The 26,761-nt window shown below is 49.4% G+C and overlaps 1 protein-coding gene across 1 annotated transcript; it reads right to left on the reverse strand.

Annotated features, from left to right (window-relative positions):
• Window positions 1-6,826: 6,826 nt before the first annotated feature.
• Window positions 6,827-18,382, reverse strand: SELENOO (selenoprotein O; the record flags this gene model as incomplete). Its single annotated transcript, XM_084265114.1, has 9 exons — window positions 6,827-7,410; window positions 8,051-8,207; window positions 9,275-9,460; window positions 9,955-10,105; window positions 10,472-10,752; window positions 11,141-11,271; window positions 14,950-15,130; window positions 16,010-16,213; window positions 17,802-18,382. The coding sequence occupies 9 exons, from the start codon at window positions 18,380-18,382 to the stop codon at window positions 7,225-7,227; spliced, it is 2,058 nt and encodes a 685-aa protein (XP_084121240.1). The 3' UTR covers window positions 6,827-7,224.
• Between the last annotated feature and the right edge of the window lie 8,379 nt (window positions 18,383-26,761).

Consider the following 26,761-nt stretch of genomic DNA (forward strand, 5'->3'; position numbering starts at 1 on the left):
AGTGCCTTTATCTATCTGCACTATATTTAATTAACTAGCGTCCTGCTGCTTTACAGAGTAAGAGATGGAAAAGCAAGTGGCTTGCACATTGAGCTGTTTTGTTCCCCGGGCAGGCAGAGAGCTGTTCATCTACCGGGCTTGCTCTTCGGGAGCTTAGAAGGCTGGTGTAGGTGCGTGGGCTTGGCTTCCTAGCCCAGCGATGCCTTGTCCTGACCCCGGCTGCCCGCTAGAGAGCAGCCGCTCAGCTTTTGGGGGGAGCTGGTAGCTCCTGCCGGGGCACTCGGAGCTGGCGCTGCCGCCTATCTGCGGAACGACGAAGTTGGAGGTTTCCCGTGAAAGCAGGGTAACTGCTGGAGGGAGCCACGCCGCCCACCTGCCCGAAATGCCTGCAGTGCCCCAGCTGACCCGTGCTGCGGGCAGCGAAGGGAGAGTAGGGAGAGGGAAGAGAAAGTGACTCAGAGCCCCTCAATTAAACCTCTGACACCATTACGCAAGAACAGCAGCCTTCTCTCCACTGACTTCCCTGTGATGAAGGAAAAGAGCAAGATTAGCAATAGCTAAAGCTGAGCATCTCAAATGCGAGCTGTGAGTAGTGCTCATCATCCCCCTGTACAGTAACACTCATGGCTGTACCACCTGGCCCTTCTGTGGGGTTATAAAACTGCAGCTGTAGCTTACCCCACCCTTGCTTAAAGGAGCACTAAACCAGCTGGAAGTGCTTTGTGTTTTCATAATACCCTGTGCTCCTCCCACCTTCATACTTCCAGTTTTCAAATGTTTATAATCAGAGTGGTGGGGGCATCACCAAGGTCACTTAACCTCTTAGTGCTTCCACACAGGTAATAGCACTCACCTTTCTTTGTGCAACCTTCTCTACTTTTTCTTCTTTAAAAGAAGAATACTTGGATGCTGAAGTAACCATCTGTTGTTCTGCTGGGTTAAAGTGCCAGCTTCTCTTTTCAAAAAAAATCAACTCAGGGAACAGAAAACCCCTGCAATAAGCTTTGTAGGTCAGCTTAGCCTGCTCAAAATGTTTCTGCTTACACTTGCACTCTGGGTTTACCTGCTGAACACGCAGGCTTAGCGAGCACCAGCTCTGCAGTGCTGCAGCCCTGTCCTTGCCCAGCCGAAACAGCAGCAGGGGCAGAGAGGAACAATACTGAGTTCAGGTTCTTCTGCACGCCTTGGCCATGGAGACAGACAAAGAGCATCTCTTCTCCCTGCTGGGTTTCTGCTCCTCTGTGAATTAAACAGTTGCTGTGAAAACGGAGTGATTGGTTATTTATTATGCATGGGGGGAACCTCCCCCCACCCCACCCCCCCCAGGCTGTACTCATGTCTGTCTGGAAGTTCATTGCTACTCCCATGTCCTTTCCTTTATGTGCCATGGTATCTGTCCCATGTCACAGGGCAGCTCCATCCATTGGTTGTAGGGTGGATGAGTGTGGGGGTGGGGGGAAAATAGAGGTCTGGGAAGGGTCATCCCCATAATGGGATGACCAAGTGCACGATTTTTGCACAGCTGAGAGCAACTGAAAACTGCCCCTGCACAAAACCCTCCTCCTGTAACTGCATGAAGAATAAAGCCAGGTGAAAGAAGATATAACAGAGTGGTTGGATTATTTAGACCATAAACCCTCCATACCACCTGGCCCTGGAGGGGTAAGCGCAGGTTATTGCCTTTGCCTCTCTCGTGCTGACTGGCCAGAGGCAGGAGCTGCTCGTGTCCCATCCACCTGTGTAACTGAGCTGTAGGGTCTGCTCAGGAAGGGCCGTGTGGCTGCTCAGACATGTCATGGAATGACTGAGCAGACTTGGTGTGTGGTGTGGCATGATCTAGAGAGGAGTGTTGTGTGGTTCTAGATACACAAATGTGTGAAGCACAGATCTGACAAAGTAAGTTCAGGAAGACAGAGGCCTGAGTTTGCTCTTTCAATGGACTCTGGGGGGGCTGCCTCAGCCCTTTGCTTGGCTGCACTCCCTGAAAGGGACAAGCACCTGGTTTGGCCTAAACATGCTTCCACCACGGACAAACAGATTGACATGTGGAATACCAGACACAGTACTCAACAGATACTCTGGAGTGTGGAGACTGACTGCAGCCAAAGCACCCTGAGGAGCCACACGTGTGCTCAGGTGGGAAAGCAAGCTGCATCAGAGCTGGGTGATGCTCCAGCACTACCTCACGGTGTTTGTCAACATTCCCAGTTCACCAGCAGAGCAAATTACTCATTTCAGTGTCACCTAAAAAGCACTTTTCCATCCTCTTCTCAAACTTACTTGCAAAGGCTACTATAATCTCTCCCCTTTCTGACCTGAACCTGCAAGCAAACACATCCTGCTGCGTGAGGATCTGGGGGTGCAGAACATGCAGAGCTCTACCTAACAACCTCTTCTGATCTTGCTGTATCACTGAAGGCCTCCTGAGGGCAATCAGCTGCTGCCAGGGTCCCCAGGTGAGCTCTCCAAGGGGTAGAACCCCCTGCACTGAACTGCATCTGGCCCTGAGCATTCACAGAATAACAGGAGCTGGCTGGGATCTCTGGAGGTCACCTAGCCCAAACCCTGCTTAACACAGGTCCAACTGGACAAAGCCCTGAGCAGCCTGCTCTAGTGATGTTTTGAGGATTGCCAAGGACTGAGATGCCACCACCTCCGAGTGATGTGTTTCAAAGTTGGGCTGCTCTTACGGCAGAAAAAAAACCCCACAACCTTCTATTGACTCAGTTTCTCATGTTGCAACTCTGTTCCTTGCCTCTCATCCTGTGGCTGTGGTTCCTTGAGAACAGCCTGCCCCTACTTTATCTCCACTCTCGCAGAAGCTGCTGCAGACAGCACAGCATTTCCCTTTAACCTCCTCCCAAGGCTGAAGAAACCCAGCTCTGCCCACCTCCCCTGTGCACACCCCTGCCCAGCCTACGCCAGCACGGAGGCTCAGAACAAGCACACAGCGCTGCTCGTCTGGCTGCCAGAGCAAACGCTTCTCCCCTTCAAACCCACGCTTCCCCTGTCCCACCAAGGACAAGGCCTTGCTCAAGGAAGCCGTGAGCTACCCAGGCCATCTGTTAAAGCAGCTGATGTAAGGCTGACAAAGGACTGGCTTTGGTGCAACACTAAGCCTGGGACTACATAAACCCCTGTGGCTGCGGAGGCGGCAGATCGATCCTCACTGGTGAATTCTTCGCCAGCCTTGGGGCCTGCACAGCTCACAGGGAAGTCCCCAGTGCCTGGCTGGCAGCAGTAAGGGGGGCCCTAAACGGTGCAGAGCCACTTTACAGACCTCTGGACCCTCAGTCGCTATTTCCTCACGTGCAACAGGGCCACGTGCCAGGCAGCCACCTCACCCAACGTGCTCTGCATCAGGCATCTGAGTGACAGCCCATTCTCTAGGGTATCACCAAGATCTTTGAAACAAAAGTAACCACCTGCATAAACCACTCAGTCCAAACAAACAAACAAAATGCATCTTCTCTTCCTGCCCCAAGGCCTATTTCTCTGTGCAGAATTTAAAATCACACCCAGCACCTGTTGACACCAGGTGGTGGGTTTTATTCTTCCTTTTACATCACTGCAATTAAAGAGGGGTCGGCATATTTTATGGTTTTATGGCCAAGTAACGAAGAGGGAGGTTTCTCTTTGAGGAGTGAAGGTCCTTACCTTGCTCCAAGCACACGCTACCGACACCACTGGTGAGGCAGAGGTCTGTACCTGTGGGGATTCACTCCAAGTGCTCCAAAACCACGCAGTGAGGTTTCTGTGACACCACCTGGCCACCTGATGTGAAGGCAGAGCAGATATTCCTGAAGAGACAAACTGCTGATCGGTATGGTTGGTGGCAAAACTCCTTCAGGAACCAGGTACAGACAGCTATACTAAAACTCCATTTTTTATTTTTTTAATAAAGAATCAAAGAAAGCTGTAGCACTTGCTTTTTAAAAAAAAACCCTAAACAAACAGCCACAAACCCACAAACCATTCCAGAGTGACAGCTGACAGCAAAATGTTGTGGATTCACAAGCTCATGTAGCAGTTACAGTGGAATCTCCTGAAGTCATGAGCAGAGTCCCACTACCATGTGAGACTACAGAGACACAGTTCTCCAAGAGCTTCTCATCACAGTTCTGTAAACCTTGCTTTTATGCAAGGGTAGTTCAGGCTGCACAGCCACAGACTGAAGTCTAACCAAGTGTTTCCAGAGGAAGCTGCTGATGTGAAGACTCACCAATCAATTTTGAGCACAAGCCCGTGGCTTTTAAACAAGCGGAGTATTTGACGAGTAAGAAATACTACTACCAGGTAGTATTGCAAACACAAGCTGTAAAAATCAAGATGTGATTTGTGATTCAAGTCTTTAGACTCCCAAACACTGTAAGGCTGTATTCCCTTCTCTCTGAAGAGCCCAGCTGAGAGATAAAGCTCTTACCTGGACAAAATTCAGTCTTAATTGTCCTGAACAACCTCCTGCTTCAACACTGCTCCAGAATGAGAACAGGAGAAACTTGCTATTGTTGGAACTGAAAACTACAATCTGCCTTTTGAAATGAGGGTGCTGGAGGAGCACAAGCATTCATTCCACTTGGCTTCTGATCATCAGAAGTTTCTTTGGACACAAAGTGTGGCTGTTGCTGCGTGTGCTGAGGAAGCCAGCAGCTGACTGCCAGCACAGTTAGCTACGTGAACACCCTCCTGGTATCTCTACCAGCTGGTGAACATACAGCATCTATGACAAATACACCTTCACCAAGTGGCACACCAAAGCAGCCACGCCAAGGGGCTGCATTCCCCACTTCAAGCTTTCCAGACCTCCTGCACTTGATCTACAGGTAAAAAAATGAATGTACTTAGCAGGAAATGGCTCCAGGTTTTCATTCTTTGTTGTTACAGTCAATTTCCCTTTTTAAGGATAAAAATGCTAGTAAATGATTTCAAAGCATCTCTCTCTCCCTGGGATTTTGGCTTTATAGCTGTGAAATGTATTTTCAAATGCAAAATACTTTGGTAGCTAATTTAAGTTCTCCTACATCCAAACACAGGGTTGTACCACCCTTCTCCTTTCCCATACCATTGTTAACGGAGGTCTACTCAACCCCCACAAGTTAATATCAGAATGCTGCTAAAAAGACTTGATCCCTTGCAGCACGGTGTGAAACCATACTTTTTAGAGCATTCTGTTAAGACAAAAGTTAGGGCAGAGCTCCTGCAAAAGACTATTCCCCTCTGCCTCCCAAAAGAAAAGGCATAAATTGAGAACCAAAATCAGCACAGAGTTACGTACATCAGCTTGGAGCTACTTCCCCCCACTCCCCATCACTCCCTTCTGGACTGGGCATAGTGTAAGAGATCGCTGGTTCTGCAAATCAGTCAGGGGCACGTTTGAAGCATCTTTGAAGCTGCCAGTGCATTTCCCTTCCCCATCTCTCCCTGGTGCCATCCTTTTCACCCAGCACTGTCTCTCTGTTAAAGTTTCCACTAAACGAGTTTTCTCCAGCACCCCCGAGTTCAGAGGAAGGATAATCCCCTATAAAAACGGGTCATCATCAGAAGAGAACCAGCTGCAGCAGCTCCCATCACTTGTTGCCCACTTCTTCAAGGCCCTTCCTCTTCCAGCTGCTCCATTCTTCCACGGGCTGGGTAAATACACCTTCAGCTTTGTGCTTTTCTGCACGGACTCTGAAACGTCACAGAAAGCGCCGCGTTTGTCAGAGGTTTGAGTCTGTCACAACTCACCACCCGGCATCTCCAGGGCGAAGGCAAGACAGAGCCAATGTTTACTTTCAAAGCATCACCTGCTGACTGTGGCAGCCAGGAGAACAAACTGATTATTAGCACAGATGGGTAAGCAGGAGCCCAGCTGTTCTCCCTGATCTCCCACAGCTCCTACGTTGAGGAAGACTTAAAAGAGCACAATTCAACCTGAGCTAATACCAAGCTTGCACACAGGTGGAGGAAGAATTTAGTAGAGTACACAAACTCACAGTGTAAGACAGAAGTCTCTTTGGAAGAGAGAAACCTTTGCATTAAGCCAAACTTTCCCTAAGATTTCAGGTCAGAACCAGTAGCAAAGTCCTTTAGAAAGAAGTTCAGAAAGTTAACTAATAGCCCAGTGCTTTTTTTTTTTGCTGACGTGGCAGTAATGCCAACCAACTTTCCCCTGAAACCTCAAAACTGCCAATAAGTAACCTGCAAGCAAGACAGCTCCCACCCTTCTTCACACCCTCTCTAACCCTTTACACAAGCTCAAGCTGCATATTCCTGAGCTTTCAGCACAAAGAGTTTTCAGAGACCTTGGAGGAAACTCGGTGGCATGAGACTGGGGTGGGAATGGAAGGATCCTGCTGACCAGTGCAAATGAACAGGTGCCCCCCCTGCACGCTTCTCATTAGAGGAGGCTCCATTAGGAGCACACAGGTTAAAACCCAGCCTACCTGGGCTTTGAGCACTGGGGTAGCTGAAGGCTCACACTACCTGGTCTAACTGACCTTGCCTGAGTCAGGTGGCTTACAAAGCGCATCCACCACTTTAGTGAACACTTACACATGTAGTATGCAAACATACTCGGTCTGAATAAACTTCACCACTGTGACTTTTCAAGGGCAAACATGTATGTCTCCCTTAATCCTGCTCATATCCTATTGAAAGAACCTCAAATGCTCCACCTCAGCCTGCACACATTCTCTAAAAATAGACCATCAGTCTGACGGTTCACAAGAAATGAACTACTTAATTAAATGGAACATAGCTGAAAACAAGCAACAAGGAATCTACTCCTCTGTTAAAGAGGACTCAAAGTCCCTGCATAGAGAAAGCAGTAAATAAATGGTAGAAGTACTATTAGTTAGGACATCAGACAAAAACAGATCAGACTCCTGACTTTTGCTGTTTTTGACTTCACATAACAACAATTCCATTTGGATGTCCCAAATCCAGCCTGCCTCAACATAAAATATTGCTTTCTTCTTGTACCATGGCACGAGCAGAGGAAAGACTTTCAGTCTCAGAGCATTCCCATTTCCCATGGGTAGGGACTCATCGATTGCCATGGGCTTGTTCCAACGTCCACGGCGGCTTCAAACGAAGTGCCGCCGAAGCCCCGCAGATGCATCCAAATGTAGGGTTGTTTCCATAACTGAATAGCACTGGGATGTTTGCCTTGCTGAATTCTTCACTGCTGAAGGAGGACCAGTTCTCAGCAAAAAAAAAAATCAAACAAGGCAGTTATGAAGATCATGTAACACAGAGCTCTGAAGCCCACAGCGGAGGTTTACTGCAGTAGGGCAGGCTGCTCCTGCTCTCTTGAGCGCAAGCAGCTGCTGCAGCAGTCGCTCCCTCCTCTTCTGCATCTTCCCTTACCTCCCCGAAGCCTCCTGCTTCTTGGAAGGGATTCTCCAAGAGTTTCAGTACGTTTCTTACCTAGAACAGAAACACAGCAGGGTTACGAGAAGTTAGAAGGTAAAGGCAAAAGGATGCAGAGAAGAATCTTAGAATAACGGTTGAGTGTATTTAATATGCAAACTCCAGACAAGCCAAATATTACTTGATATTCATATTGTTAATCTCTTTACACTAAAAACTACATAGCCATAACAGGCTGAGTTTGGACATCTGTATGGAACTCAGGCTCAAATCACTTGAGATGCACATCTCAAATACAAGTTCCTATGTAACTCTCTAAATAAAATCATTTCCCATACTCTGCATGTAAGAATCCACATCCTGAACACCACAGGTGGAGGCTGGGACTTGAAAGATAACAGCACAGCAAGGAGAAGAATAAATTCATCCCCAGCTGCCTCCCTCTCCACCATTCAGAAGATGGTGGAAGAGGGGTAAGCATCTTATCCTGGGATCAGCCCACAAAACCTGGGGAAGTTCAGACTCAGATGTTCAATTCCTTTCTTTGTTCTGCAGTCATTAGAACCACAGCTCCCTCAAAAATAACATAAAGCTTCCAAACAGCAAGTTCCAAACCCCCTAACAGCTCGAGATGTCAGGATGAACCTTGCCTAGCATCATGTCAGTCATCATCAGATGTTCAGTAGCAACAGCATACCTCTGAGAAGTCCCCATTTTCAGCAGCTTCTATGGCATTCTGGGCAATATAATTCCTTAAAATGTATTTTGGATTGTTTGAATTCATGACCTTCACGTGATCAGTGTTCCAGGCATCAGCACCACCCACACTTTCTATTTCCTTCTGCAAGCGGGCTCTGAAATTGAGTGAAAGCAACCGGTTTGGTTTGAGATCCACATGTAAGAGTTGACCCAGTTCCCTGTCTTGATACCCTCCTCAGTTTGCAGCTCTTAATCTGCAATCCCCTCAGTTTATAAAATCCAGCACGACAACAGTTTGCAAAGCACCACTTCATTTAAAAGCAATGCCAGGGCCCACCAGCAGGTCCTGCAGAGGCTGGAGGAAGCGGTGGCACACTTTGCATCATCTCTGAGAAATCAGATTAAAACTCTGCAGAACCCTGCACACTGAGAATTTGTCTTAAGCACTTCTGTGCTCCTTTGCTGGTTAAAGCTTCTGATGTTCTGCTAAAAGAGCAGGGACACACTGGAGCTGAGGCAGACTGAGCCACCCACTAGCAGGAATGCTTGCTAAAACCCTCAGTCCCTCCCTGTTGGAGAACAAGACCCCAGGAAGCCGGGGGAGGAGAGGAGTCCTGACCTAATCCACACAGCAGAAGCCACTAATGCTGTACTGTGGGCTTTTCTTTATAGAAATTCTCCTGTTATCCTTAGGTTCTTAGGATTTAAAATTGTGTCTGTTAGAGGAGTCTGGAGAAAAAGTTTTCTGGCCATGACATCTTTTAGAGTTACTCTTTGATTAAGAATACTTCTACTTGCTTTCTACTTCTTTCAGGGGAAAAAAAATGAGTTAAGAGGATAATTAAAGGCCAGTCAAGTGTAGTTACTGAGCACTTGATAGCTCACAGCTGAAAGGAGTTTCTTCTGCAATCAGCATTCTTGGAGCACCTTAAATACTAGATTTGTGGCAAGGTGATTTCTATACCCCCCTGCCTCTCCCCAAAAACTACACAAAGTACTCAGGTGCTCTTGAACTTTCACAGCAACACAGACACTGACCTTTTAGTAGTTATTTAAAGCAGCCCTCCCATCCCTCCCAAGCCCTGTACTCTGTGAGAGGGTGTCTTTCGTGACAGAACAGGCACACCTTGCATACTCTCTGAACAGTCAAAGCAGCAGACACGCTGTGCTTAACATAAAATGCAGAAGAAAGCTGCTGCTCTGAGCACTGGCAAACCTTTACCTGTATTTCTCCAGCCATTCTTTCCAGTGCCTTTTATTTCTGCTGAGCAAATCGGCCGCTGTCAGCTGCTGCAGTTTAGAGAACTGCTCAATGCGTTCCAGCTCTTTATTGATACTGGCTTTTGTTCCAATTAGTGCAAAGAGCTGGGGATTAGACTGGGCCAACATCAGCATCATTGACAGTTGCCTGGGAACAGGAGAAACGAACACATTGAAGTTTAGCTGCATGTCAAGAACCATCTTTTTGCAACCCTAGGCACGAAAATATTCCCAATAACCTCTGATTTCACAACAGAACAAATTTCTAATAAATCGTACTAATTGTGCTGTTCCTTCCCCCTTCTTCAGTGTGTTTAATGCACATTCCCAGGGTACATGAAGTGCAGACAGTGGATTTTCAGAACTAACTGGGCTTAGATGTGCAATTCTCATCAAAGCACTCTTGGAACTCCAAAAGGAATTTGGAATTTGGTCTTACTTAGGCACCAAGGTAACAGAGAATCCATAAAGGGACATGGATGACACCACATAGTTTTCAGAGCCTAAAGTGTGCATCTAGGTTATACTTAGCCCAGAACTGGTGACTATTTAGTCAAATATTACATCACATGCAGGGTTCATTATGTTTATGACCCAACTAAAAGCACAGGCCAAAAGCATTTCAGTAATAGAGAGTATTACCTTGGATCCATCTGTGGTTTGAAAGCAACTTTCAGTTCTTCCACAGAAGCACACTGACTTGTAAGCTTTTCTAAGAAATCTTCCAGTTCTGAAGGATCAGAGTCTACTGAGAATGAACTCAGCAAGTAGAAAATATTTGTGAAATCTCCACCTGAAAAAAAGGAAACTCCAAGTAATGCAACTAATAAATCAGTGTGAAGACAGGTCAGATGTTTTTCTTGCTACATGCCCCACTGCAGCAGTACAGGTTGCTTCTCTGAATTAGGGAAATAAACTCTTCCCTCAGTGGGGGTGCAAGTGCAAGACACAGGGAGCCTCCTCTCAAGGCAACGACTGACTTCAATACAATTCACAAGCAGGCAATTATTTTTCAGCCTCTTGTTCTTCTCTCAGCTGACAACGTACTTGCACAAGGCTGTTTCATTGCAAAGCCAAGACAAAAAGCTATGTTTTGGCTGGACTTGAAGATACTGAGGGGGCTGTTAGATAACAAGCCACTGTGCTGTTCCTCACCAACCTGTGATATGCATGGTTTCGAGGAGTTCAGACGCCAGTTTACTATCTTCTTCTAATTCCAGCTGGATCAGGCCTAGTTTCTTCCTCATCTTCTGCAAATAATGTTTCTCAAATTCCGCATCATATTCCTCTGCCAGGATGAGTTCACTTATTTCCAAGGGCAGCTCTGGGACCAGAGCTTCAGCAAGCTTCCCCAGGTTCCACTTGCAAATCTCTGGCTGCTTGTTGTACGTGTAGCGTGCTGCATTATCAGAACCATTGCAAATGTGCTCAGGGTCATATCTACAAATACAGAAATTGTTAGCATTCTTCTAGTCATCTGGACACCAGTACTGTGAGAAGTAGCGTATTTATTACTTTAGTCTCCTCAGGGAAACTAAGGATTTGGAAAGGGAAGGCTGCTTGATTTTCTTCCCCAAGTTACCCCAGGAGATATTTTCCTGCCCTTGGAAATGCTGAGAAACCCCACAGGCTACAAAGAGACATTGTGAATACAGTTAAAAAGAAGTTGAAAAGAAGAAATACGCTAAAACTAGAACTTAAATTAATCTACTTTGCCATAAAGAGGGGTCTCAAACCTACTCTGGAGTTAAGATATTAAAGCAGCAGCGAGCACCAGGATCGTTCTAGTACCAAATACACAGGTTTTCAAACACCATGCCACACTGACCTGTCCATAAACCCAAAAGGGCCGTAGTCAATGGTCAGCCCAACGATGCTCATGTTGTCTGTGTTCAGGACGCCGTGGCAAAAGCCCACACACTGCCACTCAGCAACCAGTCTCGCTGTCCGCTTCGTTATCTGGAAGAGATTTTGCTTGGGGTTTCGCTTTTGCTTTTCCAACACAACTTATTTGCAACACATTCCTGTATTTCCAAGCATCTCCTAGCCTGAGCTGATCCTCCTGCAGCTCTGATGGAAGCTGGTTCTGGCAGTACGCCCTTACACACAAATATCTGAAGGGCAGCTTGCCCCTCTACTCCTGTCAGTAACTGCCCTGTTTCTCACTCTCCCATTTCTGCTTGCTTCCCTCTTCTTTCCTTCCAGGCTTGACTTGCAAGTCAACTCCAGGGCTTCAAAATGTACTGGGGACAGAACACTGGAATAAGATAAGCTGTTTGACACCAGGCTTGTCTACTATTCTAGATGTTATACAAATATATTATTTTGCTTACTACTAATTTTAAAGACCCTTTAACTACAGGCAGGAGAAAACACAAGCAAAGTCTAAGAAATAAAATTACCTGTATGCAACAAAGCCTGGTGTAAAGTTAAGTCTTTTGGTTTGCCTGGCATGTAGGAGTGATTTACAGGCAGGCAAATGGTTTACACACAAAAAAATATACCCTGTTAAGAAGTTTCAGCACTGGGAAACACTTTCCTTAATTTACTGAGAGTGGGCAAAAGCTACAAAGTTAAGAAAAAATATTCCAAGAATGAGAACTTTATTTACATCCAATTCTTGACTGAATCTGTGCTTTGCCAGAGGTTTTGAGTTGCTTAACTGAGAATTATTGTTATGGAATCCTTGACTGTAGTCACTGCATGTGCCTCATTCTTCAAATAAATAGTGTAACGTTTTTAAATAGTTCCAGATATTTAATTAAATTAGCCCACCTGTCGACTACAACTAGATATGCCCTATGAAATCTGAAATTCAGGAAGCTAACCTGGCTTTTAAATAAACCTGGCTATTTCTAAATGCTTCACTGAATTGCTGTAAACAGAAGTTTTATGCAGACATTAGCTAACACTTTTAAACTGAATTATTTTCAGAGGTAACAACACTCATTGTCCCAAAGAGCTGTCACTGTAGAGAAGTTTAAAGCAACTATCTGTCCCACCTGCAATGTAAGTGCATTTTACTAAGGTTCAAAACCCAAGCCAGCTAGCCAGAGGAGAAGGCACTCCAAGTAGCTACCTGTGTCCAGAGCTGATTACTGGCAAGCCCTAAACCAGTCAAGGGGGCACACCCTGCACCACAGCTCTGCACCAGGAAGATGGCAAAGCTTAAAAGAAAATAAATAAATAAATAGAGAATCCAGCCCATCAGGGTTTGGCTGAGAGCACGCCAGCCCTACAGCAATTCTGGATGTCTTTGGATGAATGCATCACATGCTGCTGTCAGAGTTCTGGTAAAACAGAAGTCCTGCTGATGAGACCACCTGAAAGCAAGAAACTGCTCCCGTCCTAAGCTAAACCATATCCCTAAGGACCTCATCTACCCTTTTTTTAAACACATCCAGGGATGGTGACTCAACCCCCTCCCTGGGTAGCCTGTTCCAGGCCCTGACAACTCTTTCAGTGAAGAATTTTTTCCTAACATCTAATCTGAACCTGATTATTGATCAAAAAGAACCTGTACATTGATCAGAAAGAACGGCTTTGCACTCACTCTGACCTTCATTCTAGTCAATCACAATTTTCTACTGCAAGCCAGACTTGCAGCAGAAACAAGCATGATGTATATATAAATAAGAACATTATCTCAGGGACATGCTCATTTAAATGTAAACAACATCTGCACATTGTCTGAGAAGCACAGACAGTGGTGTTTGCTTTCTAGACGGTGCTGGCACATGCCACAGCTTGTACTTTTTTCTTCCACAGAAGAAAAAAGATAAAACATATTTGAGCTGAGCTGACAGCACTTCCCCAGGATTAAAAAAGATGGACATGTTTATCAAATTAGGTAAGGGATCAGCATGCTTTTGAGATGGAAACAGGGATGAAAAGTCTCTGCTAAGAAGGAGACAAAACATCAAGAGGCAATGCTGGCACAGGCACAGAGTGCAGACAGGCACAGGCTAGGGAAGCACAACAAACACAGACAACAGAGATGGGGGCAATAAGGAAAGGATGCCAGGACAGAAGGAACAAACCAGTAACTGGGGCAGGAAAAGCAGCCAAGAGCAGAAAGAGGCATCCCTAGGCACACACACAGAGCCTACGATCCCAAAGTCCCACAGCATTTCTGCCATTGGAAAGTAAGCATGCTGGCAGCTGCAGAACTGGACAAGCACATCGGGAGTGACAAGGCACCAGCTTTCATCAACTCCAGTCACCCAAACACAAAAAGCCCTGCCCAGTGAAGTTGAACTCCTGAGCGGCCAGTGGTGGACTACACCACACCTCGCTTTTGAATAACCAATGCAAGTTTGCACAGGCTGTGTTAAAGCAAAACAAGAAATAAATAAAGAAAAAATCACAGACCCACCTCACAACACAAATTCCACACCCACAAAATTTAGAGGATGTCAGATTCCACGCCTGCCTTCTGAACCCTTTGTTGGTCTGTTATGAACATGCATCACGCTGCTGCCATTCCCCCAGTCCCCTCCAGATCATTTCGGATTTCAAAGCACTGGCACTGCTTTTACTCAGAGTGATTAAATGTATTACACTGTGATACTTTGTAGCTGTGTTGTTGTTTACTAGCTAGTTGTAACAGTCTTATTTCGGTTGTAACATTGTTTCAACTTCAGGTGACCCTAACTGGAGCCTTCATTACAGCTCTCCAGCAATTTCAAACCGGATTCCCCCTGCAAGGCCACCATTACTATGTACTAATCACCAATGTGGGAAGAGAAGCACCTTATTCCCTGAGCCCAAAATCTGTCCTTGCTCACTAAGACAAAGGAATACAGCAGCAGAAATTCAACGTCACGATTGGCAGTTCAGTATCAAGAGTGAGGCAAAAGGTTTACTAAGGAGATAAAGTTTAGGTACCAATTAATTCAGCTATATTTCACTTCACAGGGAAATACAGCAATCCTACACTTAGTCATGCTATAGGTCCAATTTTTATTAGGGATGTCCTGTAAATTTGAAGGCCTAAATTTATACAGCAATTGAATGTGGTTCAAAATGAGTCTCACAAACCACCCTGCCTCTCCTCTGGCCCTCTGCAGAATGACCTGATGCTATACCACATCTAAAACATAGTTATGTCACCTGATCTTGCCATTCCCAAAGTCTGAGGCTTAGCAACCTCCCCAGGCAAGCCCTCGCGGTGCCTGCCTGCCTTTAAACATTTCCATTCTAAAACCTGCAGTTAAAGTGATTTGCAGCCAACATTCCTGTTTGCAATTTGGAAAATGAGACAGGAAGTCACTCAGTCTCAGTAATTTATGGAGACGATGCCCTGCAAGTGATGTCTTGGTACCATCAACTCATCATCCAACAGCCGGGCCAGAATTCCCCCACACAGCCTAGGGCACTCTCAGCAAATGGAGAGACAAGGCTTGGGAAACTCTCCCAAAGCAGGGAAATCATGATTTTCTCTTTAAAAGGTTAAACTGCTTTCACTGGTTGGATCAATACCAACATTGCTTTCATTGATAAGCAGTTCTACTGGCAAGAGCGTTTTCTCCAAAGCAAAGAATAGTTCACGTGACCAGACAACACAAGGTATTAACTGACTCCAGCCACCTGTGCTTGCAGATGAAGTTTCTACAAAGAGACTCTGATCCCTCTTACCTCTTTGAAGAAAGCAGCATTCCTCTGAATACTGTTGCCAGGATAAGCCTCCTGGATTTCTGGATAGAAAGTGCTAATGACATAGTCAAGCATCTGTATCCGGATGTCATTTCGGTTGACACTGGGGCCCTTGCGTCCCGTGTACTCGTCAGTAGGCTTAAAAATTTCAAAAGAACCAAACCTGTTTAAAAATAATAAAAACATGGTTTAATATTACCCAACACTATTAACTTCATTTAACATCACACGTAGCAAAACCATTCACTCATAACTCTGCAGTTACACCGCATCACCTCCCCTGCACCAGACTGAGAGGCAAGAGCCGCAAGATCCCTATGGGGGCTCAGTGACTCGGTGCAAGGGAGCCCATACATCCACGCTGACAGATCCAGACCCCAGCCAGTGCTGAGAATCAGCTTGTTCAGGCTTCGTACAACCACCTCTGTGGAGAAATTCTCATCCTAAGTATAAAGAAATAGGGCCTGTTTAAAATACAAGTTGGCGTACCAAGCGTGTGAGATAAGACTCTTCCACATACATGTTCACACACACACACAGAGGCATATATACATTATACACACACATAATCCTTGCTGCACCTTCTTGTAACACTGCTACCTTACAAGAAGCAATGCAACTTTCTGAAACTCCTAATGTTTTGTGTCAGAGCAGGAACCTCGTCCACTTCTCAGGCTGGGAAAGCAAACCCAAACTTTGACAGCGCTACGTTAGGTTGGCTTTGGAATTAAGAGTAGAGCTATAATCCACAACTACTACCAACATCAGAATGTATTCTGTGCAGGCATAACCCTGGAAAATCTCTTCTGAGGTCTGCAGGACTTAGTTCTTCTTTCTACCAGGTGAGCATCCTTAGTGCTTATCTGTCTGGGCACATCTGGACAAGAGCAGCAGCTTCCTGCAGCCCAGAGAGTCACAAGCCTCCAGAACAAGAAGCAGTGTCACCAAGGAAACACACTTAAAATGGCATTTTTGGTGTTTCATGGGACTGGTGTGCTTGGGTTTTAAAAGAATAAGAAGTCCCAACAAAATAAACTTCTACCTTATAAACGTAGAAGCTATCCTCAGCACAACTGTACACCTTTCATTTTTTGGATTCCCATCATAGAATACGTCACGGACAACTTTGGAGTCAGATGTCACACAGGTCCCGGCCCTGGTGGTTGGTATTCCCAGGTGAAACATGGCCTCGCTGCACAGGAACTCCCTGATGCTCGACCGCAGGACTTTCCGACCATCACCTTGTCTGCAGCAAGAAGACACGGACAGTTCTCAGGCTGTAAAGGCAGGAACCCCTGTCTCCGCCCTCCCCTTAGCAGTGGAGAAAAAGAAAGCCCAGAAGCGATGTGCTCTGTTCAGTCACACAACGAAGTAGTGGTAGATCTGCCAACAAAAGCAGGACCTTCACATTTCTGCTAAAGTTCAATCAGACCGATGAAGAAAATAAACCTCCCAGTTACACATATCCCTTCTAATCATTAACTCTGCTGTTTTTATTGATGCAACAGTGCTTTTGAAAGAAATGTTACAGTTTTAGACAAGTACAGTTTATTATACAATAAAGCACTTGGTTTCCTCTTACTTTAATAGCTACTGTTATGCTTCTTGAAAAAATGATATTACTTTTGATCTTTCTGGGTAAGCAATCTAGAGACAGGGTGTTAAATACAGGCATGCATAGCAGCTGCATTTAAAAAAAACCCAAACCTGAACAGGCAACATATAGTAAACTGGCTTATTTAATAGATACCAAGTAACTGGAACAGGCACGGGTGGTTCTCAGCCCATACTCCCAGCACTCGAGAAGACACCAGCAAGCAGGAGAGATGCCCGGGGCAGACCTACAATGCTACCACCATATCTGGGATTTCCACAGACCCAAAAGGGGCCTTCAGAGCACCACAGGTACGAAACTAAGGTGTTGCTGTGCCGGTGCATAGCTGGAACAGAAAATCTAGGAAATGCAAGTGGGGGAAACTACCCGAAAGATTTCAAGTGGTGCCGGCTTAACCGGCTAATGAAGGAAGCCTTCCCCCCCCCGCCCAGGGATTCGGTCACTATGCCGTCCTGGGGGCTTTTCCATCACTCCCTCCCACAGCCAGGAAGGAGGAGGGAAGGCGCTGCTGGCAGTACAACCGAGCAGAACACCCGCATTTCCAATGCCCTCCGCAGGACGGTGTGGCAGCCGGGGGGCTGTTACACGCTGCCGGCCCCGCTTCCATCACGGTCTGCCTCCTCCTAAGGCGGGAAACACCTCGGAGGAGGGTAACCCGGGACCTGTGCGGCAGCCTACCGCCTGAAGGAGACGCGGGTCTTACTTTCCAGAGTCAGCGTGTCAGCATTACACTTGCTGCGAGGGAGATTTTAAAAACAAACAAACAAACAAACCCCAAACCGAACCCGAGGACTCAATTGCTGACCTCTGCCTCGGGGAAGGCCCCTCGGCACAAAACCTGCTGGAAAAGCCCCGTGCCAACGCAGTGAGCAGCCCGGGAGGCCCGTCTCTCCCCGCCCCCGGTCTCTCCCCGTCCCCGGTCTCTCCCCGTCCCCGGTCTCTCCCCGTCCCCGGTCTCTCCCCGATCCCGGTCTCTCCCCGCCCCCGGTCTCTCCCCGTCCCCCGTCTCTCCCCGTCCCCCGTCTCTCCCCGATCCCGGTCTCTCCCCGTACCCCGGTCTCTCCCCGTACCCCGGTCTCTCCCCGCCACGTAGCGGGACACGGAGCAGCGGCTCCACCACCAGCCGGCTTCGGCGGGCTGTTCCGGCAGCGCCCCTTCCCGCCGCCCCGCTACCTTGCGGCCCTCCCGGGCCGGGTCGCGCCGCCCCGCGGGGCCTTACCGGGAGAAGGGGGTGAGGCCGGCGCCCTTGAGCTGGATCTCCCAGCGCTCGCCCCGCGGGCTCAGCACCTCGCCCAGGTACATGGCGGCTCCATCGCCCAGCTGCCCCGCGAAGCTGCCGAACTGGTGGCCGCAGTAGCAGTGCGCTGCCGGCTCCGCGCCCGCCGGCAGCCGGTTACCGCTGAAGTACAGCGCCGCCTCGGCCTCCGCCGCCTCCCGATCGGCCGCGGGCACCTCCAGCCCCAGCAGCGCCAGCGCCGGCAGCGACATGGCCACCATCCGCGGGTTCTGCAGCGGGCTGGGCCGCACCCGGGAGAAGCAGGCGCCGGGCACGACCCGCGGCCCGCTGTCCTCTGAGGCGTCCACCGGCAGCGAGCGCAGCGCCAGGTTGTCGAAGCGCAGCGCGCCCAGCCAGCCCCCGCCGCCCGCCTGCGCACCGCCCTCGGAGCCGCCCGGCCCCGCCGGGACAGCGGCAGCCTGCTGCATGGCAGCACCCGGGGAAACGGGGCGGCCCGGGCGACCCGGGCCCGCCGGCAACAGCAGCAGGGGAAAACGCCGGCCGCTGCGCAGCGCCGCGGCCATCCGCCTGCCTGCGGGGCGGGGCCACGGCACCGGACAGCCCCGCCCACCCCGCCCGGCCGGAGGGAAGGCGGCGAAGCGGAGTCCGGCGGCGGCCGAGGGGGAGAGTGGCGTACAGAGGGGTCCCGGCCCCAGGGGACGGGTATAAAAGCCGGTGCCGTGGCGCGGCGACTTCAGTCCGTCCGGAGCCATCGCGAGGGGCAGCTAGCAGGAGCCGCCACCAGGTCGCGGGGGTGGCGGGGGGGGAGGGAGTGCGGGGGCTGCGCTGCCCCTTTGCCGGTGCCCCGGTGCCGCGCCCGGCGGGCGGTGCGTTTGTCACAGCGGCGCCTCGGGCGCCGGGTCCGGAGAGGGAGAGCCCAGGGGCAGGGGGGGCGACACGGGGCGGGGGGGCTTGTCCGCGGCTGCCCGGGCTCAGCGCTCGCTTGCGGGGGCTGGCTGGCGTTAGGATGTCCTGGCTAACGAGGGGCGGGAAGGCAAAGGAGAAGGAGGAGGTGGAAAGCTCCCTCAGCCAGGAGGAGAGGGGGCTACTGGTACAGGCCTTGCTGGAGCACGGGGGGGACCCCTGGGACTGTAAGGTCCTCGAGCAGGACCCCACCCTGAAAACTGCGGAAAGGCTCTGGCAGAACTACATGTCCACCTACCATCCCAAGGGGGAGAAGAAGTGCTCGGCCCTGCAGTGGCTGTTGTTCAACCTGGCCCAGGCCTTGCAGGTGGCAGCGGAGGAGAAGGAGCAGCGCGTCCAGAGCCTGCAGAACAATCTGCAGGTGGCCCGAAACGAGATCCTGGCGCTGCGGTGCAACAGCTCGCTGCTGAGCCAGCAGGCTGAGGAGCTGCGCAAGCTGCGGGATGAGCTGAAGGCCGAGGCGGCCAAGAACGCCGCCCTGAGAAGGAAGGTGCAGGGCTTGGGCACTCTGCTGTCCCTGGGCAAGGGGGGGTTGGATCAGAGTAAGATGGTGGCTCTCAGCGAGGCGGACTGGGACCTGGAGTTGTGGGAGGGGGGCGGCTGGAGTGTGGAGGCGCAGGAAGAGGCGCCGGTGGGTGCTGCGGGTGGTAGGAAAGCGAAGCCGGTGAAGGGAGACAGAGGCCAGGGAGCAGGGAAAGCTTCCAAGAAAGAGAAGGTTTGGAGGAAGTGGAAGGAGGGGTGGCCTGTGTGGGTAAGCCGAATTTGGACCTTGGAGCAGCGCACTCCCTTCACACATGAGGCGGCGAAGCGGGTGGTGACTGCCATCGGGCTGCCGTGGCCCAAGGTGGGGGCGACTATCAGAGCCCTGCCTGCCGAGGAGACGCTGGGGGGGGAGATCTTAAGGTTGGTGATCAGAAATCTAGGAGAATACGAGCCTCTCAAAGACAACATGGAAGGGGCGCCCTGGAGAGATGTCCAGGAGGCATTAGCCTACCTGTGCGGGAATGTCTTACTCCGGGTGTTAAAGCAAAGGGAGAAACCGGTGACTCCTGACTTTGACATCTTTGGGGTGAATGTGGAGCAAGGGGATGTGGGGGTCCTGGCCTGCCGTGCTCCTGAGCTGCACAAGGGGTTTTTCATCAGCCTGGGGTCTACTTTAATTGGCCGGCCCCTTGGTGAGTGTGTAGCTACCATGGAGAACATGGGGACCCTGATGGAAGCCAATGAGAAAGGGATGGTGAAGAAGGATGAGACGGAGAGAAAGGGCAGGAAATACATTCCTAGAGGGACAATTTGGAGATACTTAATAAACCAGGGAGTGAGTATGGTAGAGCTAGATAGTCAGCCCACAAGTGTTCTGCTTGCCAAGATGAAGAAGATCTTTCAGGAAAAGGGGATGAAGCAAGAGGAGATTTGGGAAAAATTGAAGCAGATGAATCTATCGGCTCTTCCCCCTATCCCAAAGAGAAAGCTATTCCCACCTTTAGGGGACCTTAAAGATTAGGAGTCCCAACCCCTGGTGTCAGTGGGACTAACCTCCACTGCACTGACCTGGTGTGCAGGGTGGAGGGGCTCCATGGAGGTAGGATGTCTGGTGAAGGAGGGATTGGGGTGGGGGTGGGATGGGCAGTTACTTTCTTAATTGCCATGGGATCAGAGACAATGTTATTAGATTTTAGGGTCCTTCACTCCTGGCTAAATCTGTCTGGATGTTGGGAATGGGAAGGGTCAAAACGAGGGAGAAAAGAGGTAGAAGCCCAGTTGTGGGTCAGGGAAGATAAGGTGAAAGATTCTCACAGAGGGTGGGATGTATGTGTGTGCAGACATTTAGGAACTAATTTCCTGTCTCAGATCAAGGTAGATCTGTGAGAAGGAAAACTTTTGTTGCACTGCTGCCTTGGAGGGAGGTGATCGCAGGAGTCCCCAAATTGGTGAAGTACCAATCTGAAAGTAAAACAGAAATGGGTAGTAATTGAAGAGCATGAGGTGTTTGCAGCTGGTGACCTCCCTGTCCCAGTACCCATATAGTACTGAGGCACAGAGGGGTCATGAAGAGTCTCAGGGGCTGCATAGATTGGGATTTAAAAAACTTATTTTCATAATTTTTATATGTATCTGAGTGTGTGGAGCACACAGATGGTGGAAACCCCTTGCAGCCTTGGGGTTGTAACTAGATGATCGGTAAAGGTCCCTTCCAACCCAAACCATTCTGTGATTCTGTGCACTGTAAATCCCTGTTGAGCTATGCCTTTTCCTCCTGGGGATGGACACCAGTTGAGCTGTGGCAAATTGATTACATGGGGCACTTGAAGAGGTTAAAAGACGGTTTGTATTAAATGTCTTCACCTGTAAAGGACCATGGAATAATTGTTCAGATGGTGCAGGTTTAGTTTTGGCCACCAAGCAGATCCAGAACTAAACTCACACTTTCCAGAGGTATCCACAATCCCTGCAGGACAGTACCCATCTTAATCCCATAAGATGGGGAATGGATATGTGAGGTGTGACCTATTCAAGAATACAACCATATGTACGTAGGTTGTCTCTCTTAGGATCGCAAAGTCTCTATCCTTCAGGATACTCAAAAACTGTCCCAAGACAGTCCTGGGCAACTAGCTTTAGGTGACCCTGCTTGAGCAGGGGGTTGGACCTGATGGTCTCAGGAGGTCTCTTCCAAACCCCACCCTCCTGTCAGTCATTCCATGAAAATGACAGCAATTTTGAATCATACGAAAAATAGATGAGTAACAAACTTCAGATTGATGTTTGGTACAACAACACACATTGGGATGACCAAATGTGGCATGTGGTAAAAGCAACTGCCAAGGTAAAAGATATAAAGGACCAAACTGTAAGAGATTAAATCCAGTAATGTCTCTGTCTATTGTACTCGAGCTCAATTGTTAGCTCTTAAAACAGCTTTTCCAGTTGGATTACCTCTGTTCTCCTGGGTGGTGCAACAGAGATCCCACATCACAAGGGGACTTTCACCAAGTGCTGTTACTGATGGACAACTAATAAAACATTTGTACTAGTTCTGTCCGGCCAGCTGAGGACCACGGGAGGACACTGTCACACACCAGTGGAGCAGGTCAGCGTGGGAACACCGCTGCAGCCTGTGTATGTGTCACCTCACCTGTAATGGGAGAGTGGGAGGATCGTGAGACCTCTGTGGCTGCAGGAGAGGACCGGAGATGTGGCATTGCATCGGTTGGTGGTGTGCCTTCATTTGCCTGTTCCCAAAAGTGGGGTTTTGTTCCAGACTGAGGGACTAATGACATCTGCCTGGGAGCTGAGAGGCTTCACTGGGATGAGGTGTTCCGTTCTGCCAGCATACAGAAGGGAGACAAGAAGCTGGGAAGCAGGTGACACACTGCAAGCCTGAGGAGACCACCGTGGTGAATGAGGAACTGTCAGAACTGGAGACTGAAATTGTGAACTCTGCACCATTGGTGTGACACACCCACGGGTTGGCTTCCAAAAGCTATGCTTAATCCTGTACTTGATTTTAGTTGTGATAGAAGTTGTGTTGTTCTTTATCCTTCTCTGTATGCCTTGCTTGCTGCAGAAGTGGAGTGCCCTGGCATACCCCGCTGAACACTGACATGCGCTGCTAGCCTAACAGTGGTGGTGGCTTCCAGCCGGAAGGGATTGAGCTTGCAAGCACCCAGAGTGGTCTGAGTGTCCTTGGAGGGGGTCAGGCAGACCAGGCGGTGGCTTGTGAGCAAGAGGTCCCGCTGGAGCACGCAGCCCCACAGAGCTGAGGCCCCAGCAGTGCTGGCAGAAGAGTGACAAGAGCCGGTGCTGCTGCTCTGCAGTGTGTAAACAGACAGATAAGGTCCTGTGAGCGCTTGGTCAGCCTTTGCAGGGCTCAAGGCTGATGTTGGGTAACTGTGTGTAGTAATCACAGGAGGCAAACTAAACCTGATGGGGAAAACAGCTGAGCAGGGGGCTGTGGGAAGCCACATGGCCCTCAGTGGGTATCCCTGCCAGTAACACTGTGTAAGGCTGTAGCTGCCTGGGTAAAGATGGCAGAGATACCCTGGTTAACTATGGCTGCAGCAAGACCCGGGGCCTGGGGAGGGGGGGAGGTAATTTGGAGCAGGTTATTTTTTTGGGAGGGATTGGGGTGGAGGAGAGGAGGTGGCAAAAATGTGGGACCTGATGCTGAAGAATGAAAAATGAGGCTCTAAAGACCAAAGTGCTCTAGCTGATGGTAGGAGTGTGGATGCTTACAGCTGGTAGGAATGGTGACCTGCAATCTCAAGCCCTGGGAGGCTGGAAGGCGACATCTGGGATAATGCACTGGACTAGCTCCATCAGGTCTCTGGCCAGACATCGTGTTGGGGGGGGGGTGTGGGGGGGTGGTGAACCTGCCTGTTGAGACTTGCAAAACTCTCACTGAGGGCTGGTGATGTGTGAGCCTCATCAGATCTGAGATCAAGTGCTTGTAACTTCATAGCTGTGCCTTGTGGTGTGCATAAATGTGTAACCTGAGCAGTGGTACTGTACTTAGGGTATTGATGATTTTTGTTTTGCTTGGTTCTTCATAGTGTGTTCACTGGCCAATAAACAGTGTGCCTCAGTCATGTCTCAGGTAACTAACTGGTCAGGAGAGGGGAGCCACCCCTCAGTACAGTCACAGAGCTGTGGCCCTCACTGGGGGTGCTGCCTGCTGCAAGCTTTCCTCTAATGGGGCTGGGCATCCTGGAGACCTTGTGTAAGACAAGGTCTGACCACTACGTGTCCAGGAACACCGTTATTGACCTGTCTGTGCATAGAAGGGTAGAAACCCACGTATGTAGTGGCCAGGCCAAAGTTGCTAACAGTGATGGATCACCAAGGCTACCGTGGGTTCCCCAAGTCCTCTCACTCTGGCCTATGTTAAAAAGTGGCACCAAGACCATGTCTGAATGGTCATGGTAGATGTGGTTTTGGGTGAGAAGTCCATGGTCTTGAGTTCTCTTAGAAGAGCAGTGGTGCCTCAACACAGCAAACAAAAACATGTTAAACTTTTAGAAGAATGAAAGTAAGGGTATGATGAGGTTGGGTCTTCCATGGTGGGCAAATTAAGCCTGCCAATGTCACAAATGGAGCATATACACTAACTTAAACTCTTTTTAAACCATGATTCCTACAAAAGGGTAAATTTAAGGTCTAATAAGGCTGTTCTTTTCTAACAATGTAATTCTGTATTTTCCATAGAGTACTCTAGCAGCAGTGTACTCACAATTTTTTGGGAGACATTTAACCTGCCTAAGTGAAGGTTAATATGTTATTGCTGGTTCATCACGAATCTGCCTCTCAAGCAGCTATACAGCCACAATAAGGGGAAGAGAGAAATGGGTGTCTGCAACAAGCCTGTAATTATTCCGGATGCTCCTGTTCTGTGTCGCCTCAGTTAATACCGGGTACCACAGTGGTGGGTTGAACCCAAACCCCTCCGAGGTATGCACACATGCCTTCCTCTGGAGCATAGCCTCAGGGTTGGGCAGATGCCTCCACTTAAAACCAAGCATACCAGGTACACCATCTGCAGTCGGTAGATGGCACTAAATCATTACTATTCCTCGGGTTCAGCTATAGCAGAACCACAACTCTGGGTCTCCCAAGACTTAGGGCTGTGAGTGTGAAGTGAGACACGAGCTGGGGATGGAAGCAGGGAGGTTGATGCGCGGAGGCAGAGGGGAGATGCTCACTAGCAGGTGGGGCACACCCAGAAACACACTCCAGTCCCTCAAAGGTAAAAAAAGTAAAAGCAGAGAGGGATCCTGGCAGTGCACAATGCTGGGGACTGTACAAACACCCCTCCTGGCCCTGGAGAGGGCAGACAGGCCAGCTCAGTCGCTGTGGGGACATGGTGTGTTAATAACCACTGTGCTCTTATCTCAAAGCATCACTCTCCATTATTTTGCTCCATTTGCAGATCCTCTCTGTGAGCTGGGAGCAGGGAGGTTTTACCACAGAAGGCATGTCACTTTGCTGGGAGGAGGCAGACTCGACCTGCTGAAGCTGAGAGAAGTGTGTAGCAAAACTGCTTCTAACAGAATAATAATTAAAGCCTGATTAAACCTGATTCTTTCCGCTCTCCCTTGCGCGCCTTCATGCAGCAGCACCAAGTAGCTTGGATGAGAAGCGTGCAAGTGGTAGTGTGCTGACATCACTAGAGCTTCCCTGTACAGTACTAAATGAGCCAGCAGACAAAGCATTGAAGCAGCGAAACCACCTCCCATCCCCACAGCTGCCCCGTGTGGATCTACCCACAGAGGAGCCAGAGCCAGGCGGCCCAACCCACGGGCAAGGCCTTTGCAATGAAAAAGGGCACACACACTCCCCAGCTGCCACCCTTCTCCCTGCAGGGAGCAAGGATAAGGCTGACCTGATCTTTGCTGCTGCTGCTGCCTACCTGGAGCACAGACAGCTCTGTTTGCTCCCCACCGGACAGACTGCAGGAGGCTGAAGGCAAGGGGAAAGTGGGGGAAGAGTCAGGCACCCCCAGCTAGGCCCCGCTGAGCAGGACAGCGGCTTCGGCACTTCTCCCTCCCGCTTCACGTGCAGACCTGCTGCTGTGGGGATAGGGTTGTATTTTTCAGCCCCATGGTCAGTAGCCTGATTCCAGCTTTGTAGCTTTGCAGCTGCTCCTGCCCTGTGGGTGATCTCATCCACGTGCATTTCCACAGCCACATGAAAGGGCTCAGCACCATGCCGAAGGCTGTCACAGCCAGAGAAGTGATCCTGCTCGTGCAAATACCTACTCCCCTCCCGCCCCAGGTCTTGCAATAAAATCAGTCTCAAAACACATCTAAAATTAAACTTTATTTGAATTTTAGAAACAGGGAAATCAGTACATGAGTATCTCAGAGTTACACAAGTGACAGTGCGCTGTTTCTTTTCCAGGTGTTGTTCCCACTACTGCCCAGCACTTCGGTGTACCTTGATGTATCTCTCAGTGCCTTTTAGTTGTATTACAGTACACACAGAAACACAGCTTCCAGGGGAAATCCCAGCAATACTAATCCACCTCAAAAATCAGTTCTTTAAACTTGGTTCAGTACTCAGCATAGAAAAGACACCACAAACATGACCCAAGCTGGCAGTGGGCATGTGGTGCTGGCAAACACCACCACCCAAACGCTGGCAGCAGCCCTCTGTGTACACGATGTGCAGAGGCTGCCTGGCCCAGCAGTGCTTGATCGCTCCTGTGCCGTACAGCACGTCAGCTGCCAGGCAGTTTCTGACACCAAGCACTTCACTTGTTTTTCCCCTTCACCCAGCACTCCTCTGCAGATGCAGCTCCACACGCCGCCGGAGGGAACTTTGCCTGATCTGTACTTTGCTTCACACACGTACAGTCAGAAAGCAGGAACTGCTGACTGACAAAGTGCACAATCAGCAGACTATTCACCTGGCACGTTACCTGCATGGCATGCAGCTTATCACATCATCCTTTGATAGGAATACACAGCCCTTTTATCAACAGCCTTCTTTTTGGTTTTTAAATATTATTGACCTACCTGGCTGAATTCAAAAGACTAAATTTTATCTTACCTCTAAATTCAACCCCTTTTCCACTGTAAGGACCTCTAACTCCTGTGCAGAGGATAGCACTGTAAGCACAGGTGCCTGCGCCCGATGTCACGCCGGTGTCTGAGCGCTTAGCTGGACTGGGACTAAGGCCACGGGCTCCTTGCGCAACCGAGCGCTGGACAGACAGTAAAAGAAAAACAACAACAAACCCAAATCGACTCACTGCACCTAACTTGGGGCTCTGTGTTTGGGTAGAAGTCAGTCTCCCTGCCTGTTCAGTAGGGCAGGGAGACTCATCCTTTCCTCTCTTAGCTGATCACATCGGGTAGTTTCCCTACTTCAGCATTACACTTGGCCACCTCTCCGTGGGAGCCATTTACTCCAACTGACTTTCTTGTTGGGAAAAATGAGTGAGATGGAGAAATTATCGTGTGCTCAGTCTACCTCACCGG

Source organism: Gallinula chloropus (assembly GCF_964237585.1).
Source record: "Gallinula chloropus genome assembly, chromosome: 1".
Taxonomy (NCBI): Eukaryota; Metazoa; Chordata; class Aves; order Gruiformes; family Rallidae; genus Gallinula; species Gallinula chloropus.